A 23,053-nucleotide genomic window follows, 5' to 3' on the forward strand; every position below is an offset into this window, starting at 1 on the left:
GTAGACAAGGCGACTATGGGCACGTTCAAGTTCAAAACGGTGCGCAACGTTTTGCTACGGTTTCCGGTTTGAACGTCATGTTTCCTGGAAACGGCGTGCACCGGTGTGCAACGGGGTTTGAGATACGTTTTCTCTTGTTTGGTGGGTGTGTCAGAACTGCAGTCCAATCAGCAGCAACATGTATATAAAGCACGCGGTATTAAAGGAGAACTTGGTAACTTTTTTAACTTAATAAAACTGTCTAGAAATCATTTGGATGGTTAAACAACCTGTTCTGGTGATATTGGTGACTTTCCCCGCTCCCCCCAGCGTTCCCAGGCGGAAAACCAACCTTGCAACTTGCGCACTGCCGTCCCGGCAAAGTGAAATTGGAAGTCTCGTGAGAAGCGAGAACGAGAACGAGAACGAGCGCGAAACACAAATTGCTTTACGGCAATTCGACATAAACACACACGCATGTATGATGTATTACCAGATGACCCACCTCGGTAGACATAGCTCCACGCGATACAGTTGGCTTGCTCCGATCAAAACAAACGCACATGAGCAGCGGTAGAGAGGGGGAGGAGGCCGCCGCAAGTGTGTTTTTTACGACTGTGTTGTGAAATATACGCCCCCCCACAGCTGTAGGGGGAGCTCGTGGGGAAAACATGCGACAACAAAAGGGAAAATCAGCGAAGAAGTGACTAGAGTTCGCTAGAGTTACAGAGTTCTCCTTTAAAGTGAATGGGTTCAAGGAAAGTAATTTACAAATGTGTTCGATGCAGCTCAACTGAGGATATTAGAAGACATGTTTGTCGTAAGTTTTATTGTAAAAATATAGGATATCAACAATGATGTAGTTGTTTATATGTTTAGTTTCATTGCAAGTGTATGACATTTGGTATAGAAATAAACAATGGTAATTAAGTGCTTTTCATAAAAATAAGAAAGAAAATACAGGGTATTAAAACAGTATGAACTACAAATAAAGTCAGTAGGTTATGTGAGGCTAAATAGATGTGTTTTAGTCTGAATTAGGTAAGATGTGTGCTTCCATTTGATTTCAGTTTCAGCAATCCCTTCACTCGACGGCAAGTGCAGTAACTGTAACCTAGGGCATATTTTGTAGTATTAAACACATATTTATATCGACTTCATCAGGCTCCGAAAATTCTTCACAAAGAACACAAAGAATGGCCTTCTCAGCTGCCATAGTTGCAACTCTTGCGTCATCAGAACAGTGTGTTCAACGCATCACCGTTTCTGTTTAAAAAACGTTGTGCAACGTTTTGTCGGGGCTGAACGCAGCCCTAGTGTATATATATATGCACCAGTCTGCGTACACGTCAGATCAGATCACTTCGACATGGCTGTGTATAAGTGGTAAAAACGATATAAATACTGTTCGTTTTCTCACACAAACCGTTCGTTTCGTGTCTTAGGCCATCAATGTGTACGATGGGGAATTGTTTAATTTGGACTCTGTGCTTGTGTTTTGAGATAATGACCATAGACCTGCATTATATGACTGACAGACAAGAACGGTTTGACCTAAAAATATCAAAATTGAAACTACTGCGGAAAAAAAGACACCTACATCTTGGATGCCCTTGAGGTAAGCTAAAACATACCAAAAATTAATTTCAAAGTGAACTATCCCTTTAATGGCAATTTTATGGGCTCTATGGTGGATTGAGGAAGTAAAACCTAGAGAAGTCATTATTTGCTCTGATTCTGCAGCTGCTCTAGAAAATTTGAAAGTAGGAAAATCTAAAGCTCGTCCTGACATTGTATTTGACATCTTGAATGTGTTTTTTAGAATTAGGTTTGATTGTAATATCAGTTTTTGCTGGGTTCCCGGGCATGCTGGGGTGAGGGGGAATGTGCGGGTGGATAAAATAGCAAAGGAGAGCTTAGGAAGAGAAGTAGATGTCCATGTATTATTAGGGAGGGTGGAACTGAGGGAACAAATTAAAGAGGGTTTAATAAATGAATGGCAGAGAGGGTGGGAAAAGGAAATTAGGGGTAGACACTACTTTTCCATACAACCTAAAGTTAGGAAAAGACGTTCATTTAACATTTTGTCACGTAGGGACTCAGTTAAAATGTGTAGATTGAGGTTGGGGCACTGTGGGTTAAATTATTATTTGTGCATTGTAGAAAGCATGTTTCTGGCTTGTGTGAATGTGGGAGTCTTGAGACAGTAGGGCATGTTTTCCTAGAATGCAGAAAGTATAGGGCAGAAAGAAATATATTCTTTATTAAACTGACAGGACTTGGAGTTAAGGCTTTCTCTCTTTTATCACAGTGATGACGAGCATAAACTGATCTCAAAGGCAGTTCTTCAGTTCTTGCATGATACAGGACTGTATGTAAGAATTTAAGTCAAACTTTGACCTGTGAAGGGCGCTCAGCAGCGTCTACACTGCCGGAATCCTATAAGAAGAAGAAGAAGACTGGAGCGGAAAAACGTCACCTCCACTTGGAAAATTCGCGGGATTTTTACATTCAACATATACTTCGCTGTGGGGAAACATCAGCGATTTTCTCCCCTTTTATCCAGCACGCGGCAACTCTCTCCGATCGGTTACATCCAGCCGCAGCCGATGTGGAACACACCTATTCAAACCAAGGGAAGTAAAAGCTCACTGTGATTTTGTTCTGTTCGCTTTTAACGAATCATCAGGAAAAGATTCAGTTCAAAAGAACAACTCGCTCGCAATTCTAAGCATCAAACTGTAGGTGTTGTTTCAGTTTCAGGTGAGGAGAAAAGTTTAATAAGATTGCTTAAAATGTCTTTTTAGTATTTAACGGCGTGTAGTTGTTTTATATTTGCTGATGGACACAAGCCGTCCTCCTAGTGTTTGTGTAGGCTTATTCCTTGTATTAAAATGTTCAGTATTTGTATTTATTTTGATGCCAGCAAAAAGGGAAGTTGCTCACTTCAGAGCCAATGGGTGGAGCTCCACGTCCAGCTTACTCTCTCTGGAAATCTCTGGGGCTTGCCTTGTACCATAGTTGAACAAACTCAGGGTTACAGAATTAGTTTTGAGTTGACAAAACCAAACCAGTCCAACCAGGCTTTGTTGGCACCATGATGCTGATCATCAACTTTCTCTGTCAACTCAGGCTTTGATCCTGAGCTTAGGTGTGACATCATCAGCGAACAGCCAATCACATGCTGAGAAAGAGTGAAACTGAGATTCATTTCTCTCTTCTGCAGAATATTACGTGATTGTAAAATATTAAGAATTTAAACAAATTTACACAGCAAGAAGAAAATAGCTGTCTTCGAAAAAGGACAACTAAAAGAAAAAGTATTGCTATCAGTGCAAGTAAAAGTTGTGAAGTTATACAGTTGATAAAGGTATAGAGATAATTGAACATTTAAGCTCACATGTAGTCATTTTATAGCTTTATCTATATTGATTCTAAAGCGTATTTATATTACCTTTATAAATGTATTAATTTAGACCGTGCGTAATGATAATTGATAAACTAAAATTGTACATGTGATCAATTACGTGTATAGTAATTACATAATATCTAAATCATACAAAATTATTGTTCTAAATAAGCATTACTAAAAGCCAGACGATTTTGTCTTTAAAAATAATTTGCTGTGTAGTGACCTTTAATTTAGAGTAAAAACAGGTGGAGTGACTTTATCGCATCAGACGTGTGTGTCACTTTGCTCACAGCTGATTGGTCCAATTTCAGTTGGGGATCTCTTACCTGGAGCATAACCTGTCCTGGACCAGGTTAGCCGTGGAGCCTAAGTTACTATAAGCGATGAACACTGCTATAAACCAAACCACTTTCATGGTGCCTAAAACCCAGGGTTGGCGCAAACTAAACTGAAACATACCTGGCTAGCCACCTAAACCGGCTTCATGGTATAGGCCCCGAAGGTGTAGCTAGATATGATTTAGGTTGAGCCACACCCCTTAGATCCACAGAGGTGGAGCTTGACTATGGTTCTGCTGTGAGCACCACCCACTTGATTAATTACGCGTGAGCAAAAACACCTGAAGGAAAGAAACTCACTTGTCTGGATTTTTACTGATTTTAGGCAGAACGTTTCATTTTAGTAGTTGTTACGCATGTAGGCCTATATCTCAGTGTAGATTTTGTTTAGAAAGTTGAGGGGAAAAAAACAAAGACCAATTGTAACTGCTTAACATATTATTATACTTATAATTATGTTTGTTAATAATAATAATAGTTATTATTATTATTTATTATGAATACTTAATATAATAATTTATAATTTAGGCTAGTTTTGCCTGTCATTAATTGTCATGTGTTTAGTGAGTTGCATAACGAGTTCATGTGTTCATGCATGAGGTTTGAATATTGACATTCACATGGGATTGTATTTACATTAATTGTGTATAGACTTGCTGTATATTCTTCTTATCAACATGTTTCTTCTGTCTTCGTTGCTTTTAAATTTTTTATTAGGTTTTCAAGATTTGCAGTCTTTCAGCCACTGAATGAAAACAATGGATCAGCTGCGTAAGTTTAAAGTGACACTCCAACTCATGTCCACCACAGACTAGCAATTAAAAATTTAGTTCATACGCAACATTCTGCATTAGCTCACAATGATGCATAAACTGATCTTCAACTAATGTCATTTTTTATGTCATTTCAACACATACTGTACAATGCAAAACTATGGAAGCTTATTTATGCCACAGAATACAAAAGTAAAAAAAGGAAATGGTGACGTTTTATCTCAGAATTCTGAGGGGGAATGAGTCAGATATAAACTCACAATTCAGATTTTTTTTTTTTTTACAATTACGATTAGTTTTTATCTCACGATTGTAACTTTATATCTCGCTATTATGAGTTTATATTTCACAATTCTGATTGTGAGATATAAACTCGCAAGTTACCTCCTTTTTTATTTTTTAGGCAGAACTGAGCTTCCAATCAAAACTCCACTGGCGTATATGCGCAGTCAACACGACTCTTAAACTCAGTCTGGAAAAACTCCTTGAATGGATGTTTCCTCTCTGCAGTATTACTCAGTGCATAATGGGAAATATTCTGGTTTAACTGTCATTTGTTTTTCAGATGCTCAATTTGTGAACCGTCACAGTGCAGATCTCATCCAGAGGGTTACTCCTGTGATGCCCATTGCTGATGGACTGATCGCTGTTAAAATAATTCACCCTGAAACATACTCAAAGATTCAGGCAGCTGCTACAAATATGGAAAAAATGAGAGAGCTCCTTATGGCTCTAAACTCTGACAAAGCAAAATCTGCTTTTTACAAATTGCTTGAAACAAATTACCCTTTCCTGGTTGAAGATCTTGAACAAGAAGGTGAGAGAGATCAGGAAATACTAAACATTTAACAACAAGGCAAAAACCACCTGGCCATGGCACAGATTCTAACGTTGAATGGATATTTATTCTCATGTTGCATATGCTTATGCTACTTCTTGGATTAAATTGTGAGTTTGCATAATAATAATACCATAGTCAACAAGTGCTACATTAAGCTCTGTTGTGCAATTGAGATATACAACTTTAAAAGTAAATAAATGTTTTGTAAATAAACCTTGGAAAAACATTTGGAACATGAATCACCCACTTGGTCTTCTATATCATGTATTTTCTTATATAATTTATATTTATGTAGGAGTTCAACAAGGGATTCCAAGGTCTTCGGCACTGACCTCATCAGAAGTACTGGAAATTGAATCTCCCCCTCGACATGCAGAAATAGTACAAGTACAAACTATCGAACAAAAGACTGAGGAAAAACAAATCCCCAGGTGGAACAGATCCTCAGAAAGACATGGTACAAAACTAGAGGAGCTGTATAAAGAGACTGACTTTAAAAAAAAAGTAGGGAATCTCTACTTTTATAAAGATGAGAAGTACATGATTAGCCCTGAAGGAAGCGGCGCACAAGTATATATTGGCTTGAGTGAAGATGGCATTGAGGTGGCCATTAAACTAATAACAAAGAACCCAAAGAACAACAAACACATTGAAAATGAACTGAAACATTTGCAAGATCTGAATCTTGAGAGCCAGTATATCGTCAGGTATGTGACCTTTGCAGAGGATAAAGATTTTTACTATCTTGCAAGCCGGCTTTGTGAATACGATCTAGAGGACTACATGGACGAGCTTCGTCTGCAGGAGCAAAAGGACAAAGACGACGCTTTGAGGAAAATAGTGGAGGAGATGCTTCTTGGCCTTCAAGTTCTTCATCGCGCTAGAGTGATACATCGTGACATAAAGCCTAGAAATGTTTTGATAGGTACAAATATTTTTTTTTTAAATCTGGGAATAATATAAATGATTCTATACGGTTGACTTTTACTTTAAAAAGCGATAACTCGCCCAAATATTTTGTCTTCATTTAATCTCTTTCACTGTAAATAATGCAATAAAGGTTTGGAACGACATGAGGGAGAGTAAATAATGTTAGAATTTAACTTTAATTCAACGTATTCAAAACTAACATATTTCTATTATTAGACGAAGACAAAAGGGCAAGGCTGGCTGACTTTGGTATCAGTCGTAAACTGGAGAAGGGAAAAACCACAGTGTATACTGTTAGAGCTGGTACACGAGGCTGGGAGGCAACAGAGACCCTGAATCCGAACGGAAAGGGCCGTTACAAAAGGAGCTCAGACATCCAGGTTTGTGAAATACATGCTAACATGAGACCATCTAGCTAAGAGAGGATTTGATTATCAGTTCAGTTAATAGAAATCTTGATTTCTTGCACTTTTCCAACTCTAATCATGTCCAGTGGTTAGTACTGTGCAGTTTTCCCTGTTAACTGACAAATGATCCCCATTTATTGTAGGTTGCGGGAATGTTGACCTATTACATCCTCTCTGATGGGAAACATCCTTTTGGAGATGACATCTGCTGTGAGGGGAACATTTTTAAAGGGGAATATACTCTTGACGACGTCCGAGACAAAAAAGCAACGGATCTCGTAGAATGGATGATCAACAAAGACCCAGAAAAGAGACCAACTGTCGACAAGGTGTTAGATCACCCTTATTTCTGGGATGGTAAAAGGTAAATTGTAATTAATGTTTGATGCTCAGGAAAAAATATGTTAAGAAAAACTTCTGCTGCTTATTCTTGCTTTTCACTACTGAAAGTGGCAGTTAAATGACACTGTAAGGTGTTATTTAACTATTATACTTATGGTAATGATTTATCTTCTGCCTTTCACTGCATCCTTTTACTCTTTTACTTCTTTCTCCCCTTATGCGTTTATTTCCAGTATTTCAGTTGCTGTTTCTGCCTGATACTCTGACAAAAGTTGCTCTCCTCTCATACTGAGACACTGGCAGGATCTTGTTTCTAGACTTTGGCTCTTCATTATCTTGGCATCTATCTATCTGCAGCAGTTCTTGAGACGTCTCTACAGTGTGCTGCTTTGCTGCCTGTTAGTAAGAATAAATTGCTATATCATCATATTAATAAGAGTAAAACTGTGTCAGGTAAATCCTCCATTGATAAATTCCCTGACTAGCCCTGATATATGCACCAGCTTTTTTTCTCTTTAAGTAGGATTAGATCAATGTGTAGAATTGATGTGGACTCACACTTACTGTTTGCCTTCACAACAATGTTTTTCCTTCAGGATAAAGGAGGTCCTTCACAATCTGGGTAATAAAGAGGATGTCCAGGATTACAAGAACTATGAAAGCAATAAAGAGCTTTATGACACTGTACAGAAATACACAGAAGGAAAATCCTTTTCTGATTGGAAGTCAAAGGTGAGTAAAGACTTCTTCAGCAAACGTAAGAGATGTGTTTTCCTCTCCTTGCCAAAGGGTGTGTTTGGACTAGCAGGTAGCGACTTCAAATTGGGTTGTAGCTCTGTTCTGATTGGACAGAGCTGAAAAAAAAGCTAAATAAATAGTACAATGCAACTAACCATTAAATCAAGTATATTTAGGATAATAATAATAAAAAATAAAAAAACAGGCTTATCAACTTTTAAAGGGAGAGGAAACACTTCCCAATTCTTTTGTTGTTTGTCAAAAGATCTCTTACAAATTCATTAATTATGCTCTCATAAATCATGCAACAAACTGAGCAAGGCAAAGGAAAATACAAACCAGACCGCATTCATAGATCGGCATGAAAGTGAACTTGCGATAGTCTTTTCTTTATGTATATAGCGTAGGTCTATATACAAGTATAAAACGGATTCTTAAACAAGGAAAAATGTAGGGCGGGACTTGATTTTGTCCATGGGGACATAAACACAAACATAAATATTGAATATTGTTATAATTTCCCACGTCTATAGATTAACATATCTCAACTATGTCTCTGACATTTGTATTAACAATTTGAGAAGACTGCAAAAGGATTGGATGGTTGGTTAGATGGTTGTGGTTTGCTATTTGGTGGATCTCATGTGAGTGACAGATTGATCCGTTCTCATGAGAAACGCATCATTAGAGAAGAGAAGAGATGGGGGAAGGGGAAGTTATTGATTAAAGATTGGGAGGCACATGAATGTAAAAAATCATTTTTAATACTGCAATATTCACTACAACATATTAAATGATTTTTAATACTGCAATATTCACTACAACATATTAAATGATTATAAAAACAGTGTTGTATCATCTGGATGTTTGCTGTCATTGTCTCCTACACTGAGATTTCTTGATCTAAGACTCCAGCTTTGTATTTGCAGGCTCCTAAGACATGGACAATAATTGGCAAAGGTCTTCCCAATGACTTACTTGGCCTATTACGGTATTTGCGCAATGCACTGGGACATCAGTAAGTACAAAAATACAAAAATAGGGAGGGGGGATTTTACAGGTTTAACAAAGACAACCTAAGTATTTATTATTGGATATACTATATTGTAAGATTTAACTGTTCTAGTTTGTTTCCAATAGGGAAAAACTCTTCTATGCAGAGAAGATGATTGATGAGTTCCCAGATTTCCTCATCAGTTTACACCGGTTGGCTACTGACATGGGCTGGGAATATTGAAGAGACTGAGAAATTTGATGCAGACACCTATAGCCACTTCCACTGCTTTCCACTTAATGTTGAATAATGATGTTTTTATGGATCCCCATAGCCCAAATCGAAACTCCACAATATTGGTTTCAGCTCAAGGCTGTTGATGGTGGTTTCAAGGCCTGCGTGTCTTTGCTATCATGTTTTTGACTAAAGTCAATATTGACATTTTTGACTTGCTGTTTATATGCATCAAATCAGTAATGTAATGATTTTAATACATGCTTTGCTTCCTTTTCCATATGAATGTCATTCATGTATTGTGAAATGGTTTGTAAAAGCAGCAGTCTATAGTCGCATACCATTTCAGAGGCTGTATCATTCGAAGGCCGATTGCATCACAGGGGCCGATGAAGGTTGTCCCAATTCGAAAGCTCATTTAAAATGATTTATTTGTTCCCCATGAAATGAAGGATACAACAGATGGATCCTTCGCAGCCTTGCCTACCCCAGAATTCAGTACACGCCAGTTTTTGTTGAGAGAAATTGCCTGCCGAATTTCACTTAGGTAAGTATTGAGTTTCAGCTTACTCGAAAAAAACCAACAAAAACTTTTTTTTTTTTTAAGTTGTTCAAATGTTGACATGTCTTACTAAGATGTGATTATATATAGTTTTACTCTTTATTATATACAGAAATGGACCATGATGAAAATATTTAGACAGGTTGTGAACCCCGTTTTGTTTAATATAACGTAAAAAAAAAGTCTTGTACAAATGTTAATGTCACTCATCAACGGCAGCTGTCACAGTTGATAGGCGACAAGAACAATCCTCCATAGGCTAGAGTAGACCGTCCCATTTAACAACTCTCGGTCTGACCTTCGAAGGATGCAGCCTCTGAATTGGGACACAGCTAATGACCTTCTGAAGATCATTACAAACACCTGTAACTCATTTCAAGTTTTTAAATTGTGTTTTTGTAAATTTCTTGTAGCCTTATAACATGTTCTTATGGCACTTATAGTGTGGTTGTGTTTCTTTGTGTTTTTAGTTTAGCCCTCAAACTGTATTCACTTTATAGCCCTTAATTCTGTAATTGTGGACAAATGTGGGCACAGAGGACTCAGATGTGACCCTATTTTTTTTATTTATTATAAATGTTATATCACTGTCTTCGATAAAATTGTCTATCCATTTATGGTGTGTTTTTTTTATTTTGGGGGTATTTTTGAATTTATTTACTTCAAAAAGTACCATATTTTCTATGTAAATTATGCTTATTTTTTTGAGTGTGAGTTTTTGGCATGATGAGAATGTTGTACAGGATCAGCCCTTCATTTGTGTGTATGTTAGATATGCATTGTATTGGATCTATTGATTTATTTTTACAAAAAAACAAGAAGAATGCTCTAAATTACAGTTTTTGCTCTAAATTACATTACTTTCACCGTCACTGTCACTTTTTCCCATTCATTTCTATGGGTGCCCATTTTTGACCCAAATACAAGATTAAGGATTTTTTTTTTTTTTACCCACTTAACATTGTAGAATTGAGTCAAAAAAAATTGTGTGTGTTCAGGAGGCAAACTTAGGAAAAGTGGCCAAGTCTTGTACCGCTCAGATCAAGGGAAGTATTTTTAAAAAATAAATCAACATTATTTTGCCCACATTTGTCCAGAATACGGTTTTAGGGTTAAAATGTTAACTTCCTCCTGTTCTTTGTTGGGATGACCTCATCAGTGTTTTGATGAGGAAAGTTAGAGTCAGGAAGTAACCATAGCAACAGTAGGTTGCTTGTGCTTGAGAAAATAAATATTGTCATAATTTTACACTTAATATCTCAACTATTCAATTAAATTCAACTTTATTTCCAGACTCAAGGTCCATCAGAGAGAAAACAAACATAAACCTACACAAAATTACATACAATACAAAACATTTAAAATAGACAATTATGCCAATACTTTCTCATAGATGACTGGTATCGCACCACACTTAGCTTAGGGTTTGACAACAGCATAATAATAGCATTCTGTGAATTATCCAGCCAACAAATAAATGTATAAATCAAATTTCTCACTAAAGCCATAAAGGTTTTTACTCTTGACATACAAAATAGATTACATGCACTGCTCTACCTCGTTTATATATATATATATATATAATAAATAATCCTCATCAAATCATTGTAGGCAACCTTAAGCTTACATATGCTTACTTTTTTTTTTTTTTTTTACACATATAACATTTTCTCACCAACAAGCTTGGGCATATAACATTCGGCGCTGCCATATCGTCATCATCATACATTTCATCATTAACGACATGTCCCAAATATTTCGTTTTAGTGCATAGCCTACATGAAGTATTTGCCCTGACAAATAAAAATCAGGAAAATTAAGGTCGTTATCCCCTTTTGTTCTACATATCATGGCAACACTACTCTTCTTTGCATTAGGCCTATTGCACATCATGTTTAATACCATAATCAGAGCATACATTTAGCAGCTGTTGAAAGCCAGCACTACTTGGAGAAAAAAATGTCCAGATCGTCAGCATACTTAAGATGATTGATTAAAATAGTTATCATCTGATCTATGCATCAATATGCTTGTCTTACAAGCACTTAATTGTTCGGACAATTCATTCATATAAAGGGTTGGTGAAAGTAGAGCTCCCTGCCGCACACCATTACGAACTCCAAAAGGCTCATCCAACCCTACTTAGACACAACTATGTCTCTGACATTTGCATTAACGACGATTTGAGAAGACCGCAAAAGATGAGTTTGTTTTAAATATGTAGGGGTGTGGAATTCTCCTAGGAAAGCAACTGGTCTCGTGTTGTTGTATTCTAGTACTGATTGGCTGCATTCATCGTTTCCCTCTTCCGCATCCTTTCTAACCTCCCGATTTCTGCACGACAAAAAGTATATCCGTGCTGTCTTATAAACTAATACAGGTATGTGAAACTCACATCTGTACATGCATACAATATGAATGTGTATTAGCTGCTAGATTAGGCTATTACGTTCTGACTGGTCAGTGACTTCCTTTAGATTTTAAACGTCACACTGAAAATGTTTTAATATTTCTCAGTGTAGTTTCTCTAGAGACAATTAAATTTTGACGACAAAAAACATACAGTTGAATGAATAAACAATGACTAAATGGATACGTTTCACAATGTCACAGCAAAACAATTATGACAAAAAAAAACAACTCAACTTGTGATAGTTCAACTTGCCCCAACCTGATATCAAGTAAAGTCTGACTTTGTTCAAAACCAATGATAGCGAAAACAGGCATTTGATTTATTTAAATTATTAAGAATAAAGAATAATCAATATAAAAAGCAGCATGTTAATGTTGTTGTTATACATGTTTTGTCTTTTTAGCTAGTTTAAAGGGACTGAAGAAAAGCAATGGAACATCAGCGTAAGTTTTACATGAAAAAACTCTCCGACTTAATTGCACCACATTTGAAATAACATTGGCATATTAAATTCACTTGACCTAATTTTTTCTGGGTTTGCTGGCTGATTTATTGGTCTGTTACTGTGTACTGAAGATGAAAAAGAGTGAAAACTGTCTTTTTTTTTTAACTGATGTTTGATACTCAGATGCTGAGTTTGTGGACACGCACTATGAAGCTCTCATTCAAAGAGTTACATCTGCGATGCCCATCGCTGATAAGATGTACGAAAACAAAAAGCTTACCTGGGGACAGTATTCAAAGATCACAAACGCAACTAAAAGGACCCAAATGACAGAGCTCTTAAAAGCTGTGAAATCTGGAGGACCTGCAGTAAAATCTGCTTTTTACAAAATACTGCAAGAAATCAAGCCTGATGTCATTCAAGAACTTGAAGGTATGAAGAAAATAACATATTTAAACCATAGCTGGTTGAAGAGCTTGAACAAGAAGGTGAGAGAGATTAGGAAATACTAAACATTTAACAAGGCAAAAACCAACTGGCCATGGCACAGATTCTAACTCTGAATGGATATTTATTCTCATGTTGCATATGCTTATGGTACTTCTTGGATTAAATTGTGAGTTTGCATAATAATAATACCATAGTCAACAAGTGCTACATTATGCTCTGTTGTGCAACTGAGATATACAACTTTAAAAGTAAATAAATGTTTTGTAAATAAACCTTGGAAAAACATTTGGAACATGAATCACCCTCTTGGTCTTCTATATCAAATATTTTCTTATATCATTTATATTTTTGTAGGAGTTCAACAAGGGATTCCAAGGTCTTCGGCACTGACCTCATCAGAAGTACTGGATCCCCAAATCCCCAGGTGGAACAAATCCTCAAAAAGACATGGTACAAAACTAGAGGAGCTGTATAAAGAGACTGACATTGAAAAAGTAGGGAATCTCTACTTTTATAAAGATGAGAAGTACATGATTAGCCCTGGAGGAAGCGGCGCACAAGTATATATTGGCTTGAGTGAAGATGGCATTGAGGTGGCCATTAAACTAATAACAAAGAACCCAAAGAACAACAAAGACATTGAAAATGAACTGAAACATTTGCAAGATCTGAAGCTTGAGAGCCCATATATTGTCAGGTATGTGACCTTTACAATGGATAAAGATTTTTACTATCTTGCAAGCCGGCTTTGTGAATACGATCTAGAGGACTACATGGACGAGCTTCGTCTGCAGGAGCAAAAGGACAAAGACGACGCTTTGAGGAAAATAGTGGAGGAGATGCTTCTTGGCCTTCAAGTTCTTCATCGCGCTAGAGTGATACATCGTGACATAAAGCCTAGAAATGTTTTGATAGGTACAAATATTTTAAATAAATCTCGGAATAATATAAATGATTCTATACGGTTGACTTTTACTTTAAAAAGCGATAACTCGCCCAAATATTTTGTCTTCATCTCATCTCTCTCCAATCTCTTTCACTGTAAATAATGCAATAAAGGTTTGGAACGACATGAGGGAAAGTAAATAATGTTAGAATTTAACTTTAATTCAACGTATTCAAAACTAACATATTTCTATTATTAGACGAAGACAAAAGGGCAAGGCTGGCTGACTTTGGTATCAGTCGTAAACTGGATAAGGGAAAAACCACAGTGTATACTGTTAGAGCTGGTACACGAGGCTGGGAGGCAACAGAGACCCTGAATCCGAACGAAAAGGGCCGTTACAAAAGGAGCTCAGACATCCAGGTTTGTGAAATACATGCTAACATGAGACCATCTAGCTAAGAGAGGATTTGATTATCAGTTCAGTTAATAGAAATCTTGATTTCTTGCACTTTTCCAACTCTAATCATGTCCAGTGGTTAGTACTGTGCAGTTTTCCCTGTTAACTGACAAATGATCCCCATTTATTGTAGGTTGCGGGAATGTTGACCTATTACATCCTCTCTGATGGGAAACATCCTTTTGGAGATGACATCTGCTGTGAGGGGAACATTTTTAAAGGGGAATATACTCTTGACGACGTCCGAGACAAAAAAGCAACGGATCTCGTAGAATGGATGATCAACAAAGACCCAGAAAAGAGACCAACTGTCGACAAGGTGTTAGATCACCCTTATTTCTGGGATGGTAAAAGGTAAATTGTAATTAATGTTTGATGCTCAGGAAAAAATATGTTAAGAAAAACTTCTGCTGCTTATTCTTGCTTTTCACTACTGAAAGTGGCAGTTAAATGACACTGTAAGGTGTTATTTAACTATTATACTTATGGTAATGATTTATCTTCTGCCTTTCACTGCATCCTTTTACTCTTTTACTTCTTTCTCCCCTTATGCGTTTATTTCCAGTATTTCAGTTGCTGTTTCTGCCTGATACTCTGACAAAAGTTGCTCTCCTCTCATACTGAGACACTGGCAGGATCTTGTTTCTAGACTTTGGCTCTTCATTATCTTGGCATCTATCTATCTGCAGCAGTTCTTGAGACGTCTCTACAGTGTGCTGATTTGCTGCCTGTTAGTAAGAATAAATTGCTATATCATCATATTAATAAGAGTAAAACTGTGTCAGGTAAATCCTCCATTGATAAATTCCCTGACTAGCCCTGATATATGCACCAGCTTTTTTTCTCTGTAAGTAGGATTAGATCAATGTGTAGAATTGATGTGGACTCACACTTACTGTTTGCCTTCACAATCACAGCAATGAAATAAAATACAAATTGTAATACTCTTTTTATCTTTCTAAGTAATATTTCTAAGTAATATAAAACATAAATTCACTGTTGGTGATTGTGATGTCTGCCACCTACTTCTCTGAGATCAATCTTCTGTGTGGTCTTCATGTCTGGATTGCTCAGATTGTTTCTTTATTATATTTCCAGTTCTTCAGATGTTGTTCTCTCATGATACTCTGACAAAAACAGCCCTTGAATGTCCTCTCTTATACTGAGTCACTGAAAAAAAATCTAAAAATAATAATAATAAAAAAACATGTTAGTTGGGTTTGATGTGCATTTATGTAAAAGATATGCTTGTTCTGCTGCTAAACCTAATTGCTCTTTGCCTTCTCTTTTTATCATTCAGAAATGAGGAAGTTATTAAGAAGCTGGGTGATCGACCTGAAGTCCAGCACTACATTGGTATTTCACAAGCTTGCAAGATGAAGAAAACCGAAAAAGGTCTAACAGGAAGAGAAGCCGTTGAAAGGGCATGCAGTAATAAAGTGTAGGAAAACATTTTTATTGGTGGTCTTGGCTCCTGCTGTTTGGCCAATGATGCCTTTATTATTTTACCTTTATTTGAATTTAGTTATATTTCTCTCTCGTTGTTCAGACACTGTTAATGGCATCATTGTTTATTTGTTGCCAATGCTGTACAAATACATTGTGTGTTTGGCTTAATGTGCTCTTTGCCTGCTCTTTTCTTTAGGAAAGCTAAAGTCATTGAGATGCTTGGCGAAACAGAGGAAGTCCAGGACAAAACCTTTGCAAATCTTTCTAAGATGTGCGATTATGCAGAGAACTACACAAAAGGAAAAACATTTAATAAATGGAAATCAGAGGTTGGTAGAAATATCCAACAACATGACTCACAAAAACAGTATATTAGCTTTCCTTTGCTAAACTGTTGTTTATAAAATATCTTTAGTTAAGTAGTATGCCAAGACAAAGTTAACATCTGAGATTGATGATGCTCCTGATGATCACAGCAACTTTGTAATTGTTTACTACCTGAACATTTCTTGGTTTAACACCCTCGCTTTGTATTTGCAGCTTAAAGATAAATGGCCAGCCATTAACATTGACAAAAATACTCCAGAGGACGTAATTGGCCTGCTCCGTTGTTTTCGCAACAACACGACACACGAGTAAGACAAAAAACAACAATTTAGTTTTAAATCTGTCCTTGTCTTTTGAAAATGACATTTTTCCTCATTTCAAGTTGGTCTATTTTAACCAAGCAATAAAGTTTATTTGAAGCGACAAATAATTTAAATCAATCTGGAGCAAAATCTTTTTATTGAGTATTTATTTATGTTTCATATTATGTATGAGAGATTTAAAGCACAGCACATCACAATGCAAAATACCTAAAATTTGACTTAATTTGTTAAAGCTTTTTATTACATGGCTTGGTTGAATTCTAATGTAGAATGCGGTCTGTTATTTCTTGATAACAGACCGCTGCTAAATATAACACACCGTTGCCATGAAAAACAGAGCGTTGCTATGGACGCAGGATTCTAACCATAGAGACGGAACGGACTATATTTTCTTTAGCGGAAGCAATACAATCGTTTTTAAATCAATAAACTCCTTTTTAAATCAATATTTTGTGTCAAATTATTGATTAATTTGGTATGTAGCCATGTAATAAGTGGGATGATGTAGAGCTAGGCGGTTGTTATAGCGAATACAACCCCTTCTGGCTGATTCAAGACCCCTCCTGATCAGCCTGTCGGGGTTGTATTCGCTATAACAACCGCCTATAGCTCTACATTATACCTTACTTCTTACAGGTTGAAAAAAGTTGAGCTTTTACATTTAAATGTGGTATAAGAGATTCTTTTATATAATGTAAAACACTCCCATCTCAAGCTCCATATTGTTCTAGTGGTCAGAGACTATTTCTAACTTATTCTAGTCATTAAGTTAAACAATAAGGTTTACAGTTAATGTTTAGTTCCAAAATTGTCCCAGTGTTACATTTTATTCTTAACTGTTCTCACATTAATATTTCAATGTATTTTGTTTCCAGTTTGAAATTTGATAAAGAGAGGCTCGACCACTTTCCAGATTTCTTCATCAGCTTATACAGATTGGCTATAGACATGAGCTGGGACTGTACCTGGTCTTAAGATGAGCAAGGAGAACATCTGCACCGTGTTGTGAGTGCAAGTGTATATCTTCAATGTTTATCTAATGAGTGATTATAATCACGGTATTAATCAATATTTTTCCTTCTGAATATCAAATGAGTTGAATGACTTCTCTAAGCTTATGAGATTGTACTTAGTTATAGAAGTTACCAGTGTGATTACTGAAATGTCCATTTCTGAGTGAACAACATCATTCCCACAATCCTCTCTGAATTCGAGTGTACATTCGAAGTACACTTGCTTTAGCACTATTTCCCAAAATCCAATGCGGAGAGGACTGAGTGCGCGTGAAAGTGTGGGAGCTAGCAAGTTTAAACCACTTTACAGCTTTCTTATTTCTGCTTTAACATTTATCTCATGCTAGTGTCAGGACTGGTTTGATCACTGCTCTTCCTGCTTTGTCTCTTGGGCTACGTCTACTTGGTTATGTTTCCCTGTATATTTCCAAAGCGCCACAGCTTCAGCATTTGTAATCAGCGCTACTGCACACCTATCTCTCAGATGTTTCTCCGTTTGTTCATTTTCCCACACTTTGTTTCTGCGGCAACCACAGCTGAGCCGCACTGTAAGTCAAGTCAAGTCATCTCCCTTTATATAGCGCTTTTAACAATGTAGATTGTTCCAAAGCAGCTTTACATTGATAATAGGAAAAGTAGTGTTTTGGCTTTATAGCAGCTCCAGAATAAAGCTATTGTCCAGCTTAAGTTAGTTTGATTGATTCACTTCTGTCGCAATGATCATAAAAGACACCGTTTTAACAGAAAACGTTTAAGTTCTTTCTACGCAAACTTCAAAAATGCAAACCAGTGAGAACGCTGATGCGTGCACATGTGTATTACGAGTTCAGTCTATAGGTATGTGCGTTTGAATATATGTGCGCAAGCGTGTAGTCCTTCCCTACAAACCAACCCTCAACATACTACTTGTCTGGCCTTAAAATTAATAATACAGAATTTTTATCGCTTCCACGTAGCCACGCGAACCGGAATTATCCCGACAACGCTTTATCTGTAGATAGGTAAAGGGAGTGTAGTTAGTGCTCTTGCTCACCTCTCTCACCTGATTCCCCTCTCGTTTGATTTCTCACTCTATTTAGATTCCTTCTCTGCCAGAGTGTTTCGACTGTTTTTCTGTCACTCTTCAGCCTCTTAAGTATTGTAATATTTTTGCCTTGTCAAGTTTTTGATCCTGTTTTGTTTCTCCTAGTCCTGCAGCTCAGTTTTCCCCATCCCTTTTTGGATTTGCCTCTGTTATTGGACCTTTGCCTGTACCTGGATTAATCTCTTGGATAAGAATTGGACTGTCGTTTGCTGGTTCTGACCCCGCCTGCCTCTTGACCACTCTTCTGTCTTGCCCTCTTGCATTGTTGCCTTGTTGGACTGTCTACACGTTGCTGATCCTTGTCTGTCTTTGGATACGTCATCATCTCTTCCCCCTTGCTCGGTGGCTCGGCTGCCTGATTAAATATTGTAATGTGTGTTGTGTTTTGGGATATTGTCTTGGCAACTAATTAATGAGACTGATTGAGAAATGAGAAACACCTGGGTGGGAGCTCTGTGTTGAGAGACTGAGGGTGGAAAAAGGTTTAAATGGAGCGCAAAAGATGATGGAGGAGGGCTCGGTTCCGGTTACATTGTGGACAAAAAGACGGCGGTACTCACCTTTTTTTTTGGGAGGGGGGTGTCGTTCGCGGCCGGTTAGGGCCGCCGGCGATGAAGATAGATAGCGGGTGCGGGGAGAGAGTATATAGGGATGGGAAGTTAGGAGTGTCGTCGCTATGCTGAATGCTGATGCTATTGAATTGCAAGAGCCCAGCTGGACTTTGCCCTTTTGAAATCGACCTACCATCCTTTTGTGACTGAGACTGTCAGACGTCAGCGTGAGTGCTGAAGGGACGACACCGCTCACATAGCCCTTCACGGAACAGTGTGGAATAAAACCACAAAACCCCTCTGTTAATAAAACTGCCTATTTTGATTGAAGTTGTGGTGGTGTGTTGTCTTCTGGTGCCGGACCATACTGGCTAAAATAATTAAAGGTGGTGGCAGCAGCCTATTTAGAAAACAGATATTACAATATTGTTTACTTTTACTTTGATTTTTTTTGTCCAATAAATACAGTTTGAACTGATCTGCTCTTGGGTTCTCTGTTTTTTTCTTCCAGGCGTTTCAGCTAGTTTTATTTTCTACCTTTTTTTTTTTTTTTTTATCAATCATTACTTGCTTTACTATAAAACATAAGAATATAGAGACTATTATATAGATGACTTTTAAAAAATAAATAAAATTCTTTTTTCTTTTTAGACCTGGCCAAGGTAGCAGCCATACAGTTAGACAACATGTTAAAATACAACAAATACAAAATAAAAAGAAATATTAGAACACTGAAGATGCAGGAGATAAGCATATTGGGAACTAATTTGACAAAATATTTGGATTTTGGGGTAATTTACTTTTTTCTTTTCTCCTAAAATTAGTAAGAATTTTGGATAGTGTAGGCAGGAAGTTAGAGGGTGTTATGTTTGTTATTTTGGCATAAAACCCTTCCTGAAGTCAAATCCTTTTTGAAGCTTTTTATCTTTTTTAAATCACATATCTTTAAAATAAAATAAAAAATAAAAATACTTGATTAAGAATAAGTTATGATGATGTTGATGAATGAGAGGGGGCGATGAGGGTCAGAAGCAGGTCATTTCCCGTGTTATGAGGTAATGCCACCAGATTCAAGGGGACGATAAGAAAGATGTTTGAATTTATTTCTTTTGCATGACAAATTTCATTTATTGCCTACGTCCATTTTGATTAGTATTGGAATAACTGGAACAGTGAACTGGAATAAGTTGAATTACTGATGTATTTTATATAACCATGACAACCGGGCAAGGCTAAGACACTCCATGCACATGCTTAAACACAATTTGTTGATGTGTTCTTGCTTTTGTTGACTCCCTTGAAGGTTTAGTTAAGGAGGAAGAGTCTTTTACACCATCCTAGAAAAATTGTGGGCGGTGATGTTTGGCTCTGACCTCTTCTGGAGTGCAGTTTCATAAGGCAGCCATTTGATAATGGAGAGGAGGACCTCTTTTAATCCTTAGAAAGAAGACTTGTGAGATTGCACTCTGGGCAAGGGCAATGGAGGTGGGAATCGATAGATTCCCAAAGGGAGGAATGTTGAAATATTTGATCTATTCTATAGAAAACAATTGTAGAATTAGTCTGCATACTATAAAAGACAGATGTGTTTTTAAGGCCTTATGGCCTACAATGCGACTGTTACTACAAAGGTCAAGATGAGAAGTGTGTGCAGCCACTGAGCAGTTTTTGCCTAGTCAGGGATTTTCTGGTAAACACCAGACGATGTGAAAGAATAAGACCATTGTTAAGACGTGTCACGTGGAGGTGTCTTGCCTCTGGGAAGAGTTGATTGGCCTTGAAGAATGTTACATTTTGCCTATGAGAGAGAGTTGACCATCAATTGGCAGAATTACAGAGAAAGGCAAAAGATGTAGAACTTAATGGTGGGAAAACAGGAGGGGTGAATCTTACCAGACGAAATAACTTAAGAAAAACGTATAATAAATGTGTATTGGCAAAGGAAAATTCAGATGTTCTGCAGGCATCTCGGGTTTGTTGCTTTGTTCAATAAAGTCTTATTTTGATTTCTGGAACTCCAGAACTCTTGAGCTTCATTTGCAAGAAAGAGAAGTGAATTTTCCACAACACTACTTGCTTTAGTCTCAGCTAAGCGAGTGGGTGAATTACATGCCTTGTCAGTTCATCAAGCATGTCTGAATTTTAGTTCGGATGACAGCAAGGTTACACTGCTACCTAACCCGGCTTTTGTTCCCAAAGTCAGTGATTCAGTGTGTGGAAAGACACACTCACACGTGGCGTGGGCTTCTTTGTACTTGACTTTATCTTTTGAATAGAAAAAGAAGTATAAATCACATTGGCTGAATACTGTAGACATTCACAAAAGACCACAGCAGCAACACTTAAATCTGCTCAATACATCCAAACTCATATTACTCATATTACAACATGAAAAACCGTAACAAAATACCTATAATTAATAATACAATGTACTAGTAAAGGATAATCAATTGCTAAAAATTATCAGTTAACATTTCTAACAAAATAAACATGAAAACCACATACCTTTTTGAATAGAAAAAGAAGTAGGCCTATAAATCACGTTGGCTGAATACTGCAGACATTCACAAAAGACTAGAAAAGTAGAAATTACACATTCACTCAACTCAATACAAATAGTTGTCATTTTAAGACACAATATAACTACTACACGCAATTAACTTAATCCCATTCGTATGACGCACGAGGAAATTCAATACATTTACAACAATCTCAACAACCGTGTTAAATGCATTTCATACATGTTCAAATCAGGTTCAAATACATAAAATGTAATCATTTGCGTCTAAAAGATTCACTTAAAACATATTATTTTCACAATTAATTCGTTAATGAGCGTGGAAAAACGTACTTAGCCACAGAGGCGACACTCGAATCTGCTGCATACGGCAAGAGAAGCGGAATAAAATAGTGTATCTGCAGTACCATAAATAGCCACAGGAGGGAAGCATTTGAACACTGAATACAATCAAATGCCTTATTTTATGGAATTCACACATCAAACTTCTTTAAATGAAATGTTCTTTTGAACCCTGTTACATATATTATTTGTTGTATATAATATAGGCTATTGTAAGATATGACTGTTCTAGTTTGTTTCCAAGATGGAAAAACTCTTCTATGCAGAGAAGATGATTGATCGGTTCATCAGTTTACACCGGTTGGCTTCTGACATGGAAATACTGAAGAGACTGAGAAATTGGATGCAGACACCTATAACCACTTCCACTGCTTTCCACTTAATGTTGAATAATGATGTTTTTATGAATAGCCATTGGCCAAATCTAAACTCCACAATGGTTTCAGCTCAAGACTGTTGATGGTTGTTTCAAGGCCTGAAATGATTTAATATATGCTTTGCATCTTTTTTCCATGTGAATGTCATTGACATATTGTGTAATGGTTTGTAAAAGCAGCAGTCTAGAGTCATGTCCCATTTCAAAGACCGTATCATTCGAAGGCCGATTGCGTCACAGGGGCCGATGAAGGTTATCCCAATCCGAAGGCTCATTTAAAATGATTTCTTTGTTTCCCATGAAATGAAGGATACAACAGATGGATCCTTCGCAGCCTTGCCTACCCCAGAATTCACGCCAGTTTTTGTTGAGAGGAATTGCCGAATTACACTTGCGCAAGTATTGAGTTTCAGCTTACTCAAGTATAAAAATAAAAATAAATACTTTTTTTTAATTTTTTTTTATAGCGGTTCAAATGTTGACATGTCTTACTAAGATGCGATTATATATAGTTTTACTCTTTATTATATACAGAAATGGACCATGATGAAAATATTTAGACAGGTTGTGAACCCCGTTTTGTTTTCAGACAGTTTTATATAACTTTAAAAAAAGTCTTGTACAAATGTTACTGTCACTCATCAACGGCAGCCGTCACAGTTGATAGGCGACAAGAACAATCCTCCGTAGGCTAGAGTAGACCGTCCCATTTAACAACTCTCGGTCTGACCTTCGAAGGATGCTGCCTCTGAATTGGGACACAGCCAATGACCTTCTGAAGATCATTACAAACACCTGTAACTCATTCAAGTTTTTAAATTGTGATTTTGTAAATTTCATGTAGCCTTATAACATGTTCTTATGGC

General features: G+C 36.9%; 2 protein-coding genes across 6 annotated transcripts; both read left to right on the plus strand.

Moving 5' to 3' along the window:
- The first annotated feature begins 2,446 nt into the window (after positions 1-2,446).
- Positions 2,447-11,135, plus strand: LOC309507215 (uncharacterized protein). Of its 5 annotated transcripts, none has more exons than XR_014209086.1 (10): positions 2,447-2,742; positions 4,447-4,500; positions 5,068-5,319; positions 5,639-6,268; positions 6,490-6,653; positions 6,824-7,044; positions 7,619-7,754; positions 8,690-8,778; positions 8,901-10,019; positions 10,661-11,135. XR_014209086.1 is itself a non-coding variant. In XM_082181339.1 (10 exons), the coding sequence occupies exons 2-10, from the start codon at positions 4,479-4,481 to the stop codon at positions 8,995-8,997; spliced, it is 1,545 nt and encodes a 514-aa protein (XP_082037465.1). In that variant the 5' UTR covers positions 2,447-2,742; positions 4,447-4,478; the 3' UTR covers positions 8,998-10,382. The 5 variants fall into 5 exon arrangements, 2 of the variants coding, with proteins under 2 accessions (XP_082037465.1, XP_082037464.1); XM_082181339.1 differs by lacking the exon at positions 10,661-11,135 and having other exon boundaries at positions 5,639-5,685; positions 5,752-6,268; positions 8,901-10,382; XM_082181338.1 differs by lacking the exon at positions 10,661-11,135 and having other exon boundaries at positions 8,901-10,382.
- Positions 11,136-11,524: 389 nt separating this feature from the next.
- LOC309507125 (serine/threonine-protein kinase/endoribonuclease IRE1-like) lies at positions 11,525-19,429 on the plus strand. The gene is made up of 11 exons (XM_082181262.1): positions 11,525-11,930; positions 12,367-12,406; positions 12,592-12,840; positions 13,213-13,773; positions 14,004-14,167; positions 14,338-14,558; positions 15,505-15,645; positions 15,850-15,982; positions 16,194-16,288; positions 17,179-17,308; positions 18,506-19,429. Exons 2-10 carry the CDS (start codon positions 12,394-12,396, stop codon positions 17,276-17,278), a joined length of 1,677 nt encoding a protein of 558 aa, XP_082037388.1. The 5' UTR covers positions 11,525-11,930; positions 12,367-12,393; the 3' UTR covers positions 17,279-17,308; positions 18,506-19,429.
- The last annotated feature ends 3,624 nt before the right edge of the window (positions 19,430-23,053 follow it).

This window comes from Leuciscus leuciscus (genome assembly GCF_965113295.1).
Source record: "Leuciscus leuciscus genome assembly, chromosome: 1".
NCBI classification, from domain to species: domain Eukaryota; kingdom Metazoa; phylum Chordata; class Actinopteri; order Cypriniformes; family Leuciscidae; genus Leuciscus; species Leuciscus leuciscus.